This window comes from Mastacembelus armatus, chromosome 16, assembly GCF_900324485.2.
Source record: "Mastacembelus armatus chromosome 16, fMasArm1.2, whole genome shotgun sequence".
Classification (NCBI taxonomy): domain Eukaryota; kingdom Metazoa; phylum Chordata; class Actinopteri; order Synbranchiformes; family Mastacembelidae; genus Mastacembelus; species Mastacembelus armatus.
Window position 1 is genome coordinate 23,897,975 of NC_046648.1, and position 2,938 is coordinate 23,900,912.

The window sequence follows — 2,938 nt, forward strand, 5'->3', positions numbered from 1 at the left end:
TGGATGTTGTTTTTACATGCCCGGTGACTCCCCCATCAGGAGGGAGGTGTCTTTCTGTCTCTGACTCATTTGGTAAGAGAGAGGAGTCTATATAACTGAAGAGACGAAAGCTGAAGCCACGTCGTCTTCCAGTAACTTCTAGCATCAAGACTTCAGGTGAGTTCCTGCTGTTTGAGTATCGTGTCACGTTCTGGACCTCTATCAGAGCAGTCAGATCTGCAAGTTGTGAGTGGAAAACAAATAGTATGAAAGAACCTAAACATTATTTCCTGAAGGTGTTCAGAAAGGACAGTGGTGTCACAGATACTTTTGAACATTTGAGTAGAATTTCAGGAAACAGCTAAATTATTGTTGTTCAGCTGCTTCGTGTTGCATTAACAATGTCAGTTTGACGTGAACCGACTGCTGATTCCACAAACTTACAGCAGCAAGTTGGACTTTGTGTAGCAGGACATAATCTTGATGTTTTGCACAACAGAACAGTGACAACAAAAGTCTTTTCAGCTTATTTTAATATTTCTGCAATAAAGCTGCACCTACTGGCTCACTGGTGTGTTTTCACACCTTTGTTTACTTTGTGTGAACAGGTATGTTGGTTTGTGCAGTTCCATTAATCTGTCTGTGACTGACTTACATGCCAGGTGACACACCTGTCAGCAGGGAGGTGTCTCCCTGGTTCTACGTCTTTTGAATAATCTCCTCGTCTGTTTTGTCCCTGCCTTGTAGAAACACACAAAACCGCTCAACTGCCATTTTTCTTATGGATTCATCCACATTACAATGTAGTAATAACTAATATATATGTATTGTGTGTGTGTGTGTGTGTGTGTGTGTGTGTTATATTTTCTCTCTTGATTGGTCCTTCCAGTTACAGGACTGAAAAATGGCTTCTGAACTGGGAAAGGCTATGGTGAACTTCATTGCGGTGTTCCACAGATATTCTGGGCAAGAAGGAGACAAGTTCAAGCTGAGCAAAGCAGAGCTAAAGGCTCTGTTAAATTCAGAACTGGGAGGATTCCTGGGTGTGAGTACAAACTAAAGTCTAGACTCCTTCCCTACATATAATCATAATTTCTTTAATAGATTCTAATGATGTGATTATATTAGATACATGTCACCTTTTTGTTCATTCAATAAAATCCCCACTAGCTGTTACATTATGTGTGTGAATGCAGAACCTGGTTTAGCCTGTTGGTCTGTGCCGTAGACATTAGATTGGATCCTGTGAAAAAATAATCTCTCACTGTTTTAGGACGCTAAGGACCCCAAAGCAATTGATGAAATTATGAAGGCCCTGGATATGGATGGTGACGGCCAGGTGAACTTTCAGGAGTACATATGTACAACCACTGGACTGACTATGGCCTGCTTTGGTAGCTGCACAGGCACTGAAGAGAAATGTATGAACTAACTTGACATATTAAATAAACATAAACCAATAACTCCTTCTCACAGTGTATATACTGACAATGTTCATCACTTCAGACAAGGTCAAGATGCAAAGATCTGAATCATTCATTAATCACTGCACCTTGTAATGCCGCCAAAGACGCTTCACTCATTATTCAAAAGTGTTTTCTGTTTCTGTAGTAAAAATCTTTTTACTAGAGACTCTTGATTTTTCCTTCTAGGTCAGAAAATGAAAAAAGTCTCCACACTGACAAATGCAATGGTCAGCCTCACTGAGGTGTTCCACAAGTATTCTGGAAAAGAAGGTGACAAGAACAAGCTGAGCAAAGGAGAGCTGAAGGCCCTGTTCAAGGCAGAACTTGGTGATATGTTGAACGTAAGTTCTGTTCTTGTTTTCCAAAGCAAACACACAGTAACGACTGATACTAACAATCCTCATGTCCCACACGTCACATCGATGGTGTGATTTCATAATATTTAAAATACCATCAATACTAATTGCCCCTAAAGTGCTGCTGTTGTATCTGGGATGAATTTATTCAGCTTCTCAGTTGATTGTAAGCAGCTGCAGCACCTGGTATGAAGAACTGCAGCCGCCTCCACCTTATGAACTTGTAGTTGATGTCAACATGACTCCAGGTCTTATCAGAAGCATTTTAGGCAGAAACCTGAAATGGAACAGATTTGAGCAGGACTATAATGGCTGGATATTGAACCTTAACATCCAGGAAGTGTCTGCAGCCATGAGATTTGATCATGATCAAACAAATTTATCTGAGTTTCATCATGTTGTTTCTGTTTCAGGACCCTAAGGATCCTGCAGCAGTCGACAAGTTTATGAAAGAACTGGATGTAAACAAGGATGGTGAAGTGGACTTCGAGGAGTTTTCCATTCTGTTTGCTGCACTGACAATGTCCTGCAATGAGTTTTTCGAAACCAAGGGTAAATGAACTAACTCATTTCTAATAACAGATTAAATCAATAACCCAGTTTATGGCATCTGCCATTTTAGTTGTTTTCTGGGTGTGAGGCTTTAATTCACCATGTAACGTTGTAAAGATGCATCAACGATAATAAACTGGTTTTGTCCTAAAAAAGTCTTTCATCCTAATAAAGATGTTAATCTGATTTTATGTCTCTTATTTTTAAAAACGAAAGCCAAAAGCATTCTTCTGTAAAAAAATAAATAAATAAAATAATATAAAAAAAGTTTCTCTAACAAAGTTTGTTTTACTTCCGGTTTCTTACAGTGCAGTGTCTCTCATCTCAGGGTTAGCAAACTCTGGTTGTTCACTAAACCCGTTTTCTGAAATAGGCCCCAGATCAGAACATGCCTGTATACATCTCTCTGACGAGCAAAGACTGTGGTGTACAGGAGGGAAAAACAGTTCAACTCTGTGAAACTCTGTGATCAGGCCCACACATTGTCGACCAATCAGTCAACAAATACAATTTTGAGAAGAATTTATGTTTCAGGAAATAATAAAGGGGCAGCACGACGGCTTAGTGGTTAGCACTGTAGCATCA

General features: G+C 39.6%; 1 protein-coding gene across 1 annotated transcript; it reads left to right on the forward strand.

Annotated features, from left to right (window-relative positions):
• Positions 1 to 2,539, forward strand: LOC113136314 (protein S100-A4-like). The gene is made up of 5 exons (XM_026317008.1): positions 1 to 156; positions 869 to 1,024; positions 1,253 to 1,400; positions 1,632 to 1,786; positions 2,215 to 2,539. Exons 2-5 carry the CDS (start codon positions 884 to 886, stop codon positions 2,359 to 2,361), a joined length of 591 nt encoding a protein of 196 aa, XP_026172793.1. The 5' UTR covers positions 1 to 156; positions 869 to 883; the 3' UTR covers positions 2,362 to 2,539.
• Positions 2,540 to 2,938: the final 399 nt, after the last annotated feature.

Coding starts and splice junctions, on each gene's coding strand:
- LOC113136314 (XM_026317008.1), top strand. CDS start 884: ATGGCTTCTGAACTGGGAAAGGCTATGGTGAACTTCATTGCGGTGTTC. Junction 1,025..1,252: donor AACTGGGAGGATTCCTGGGT/GTGAGTACAAAC, acceptor TCACTGTTTTAG/GACGCTAAGGACCCCAAAGC. Junction 1,401..1,631: donor CACAGGCACTGAAGAGAAAT/GTATGAACTAAC, acceptor TTTTCCTTCTAG/GTCAGAAAATGAAAAAAGTC.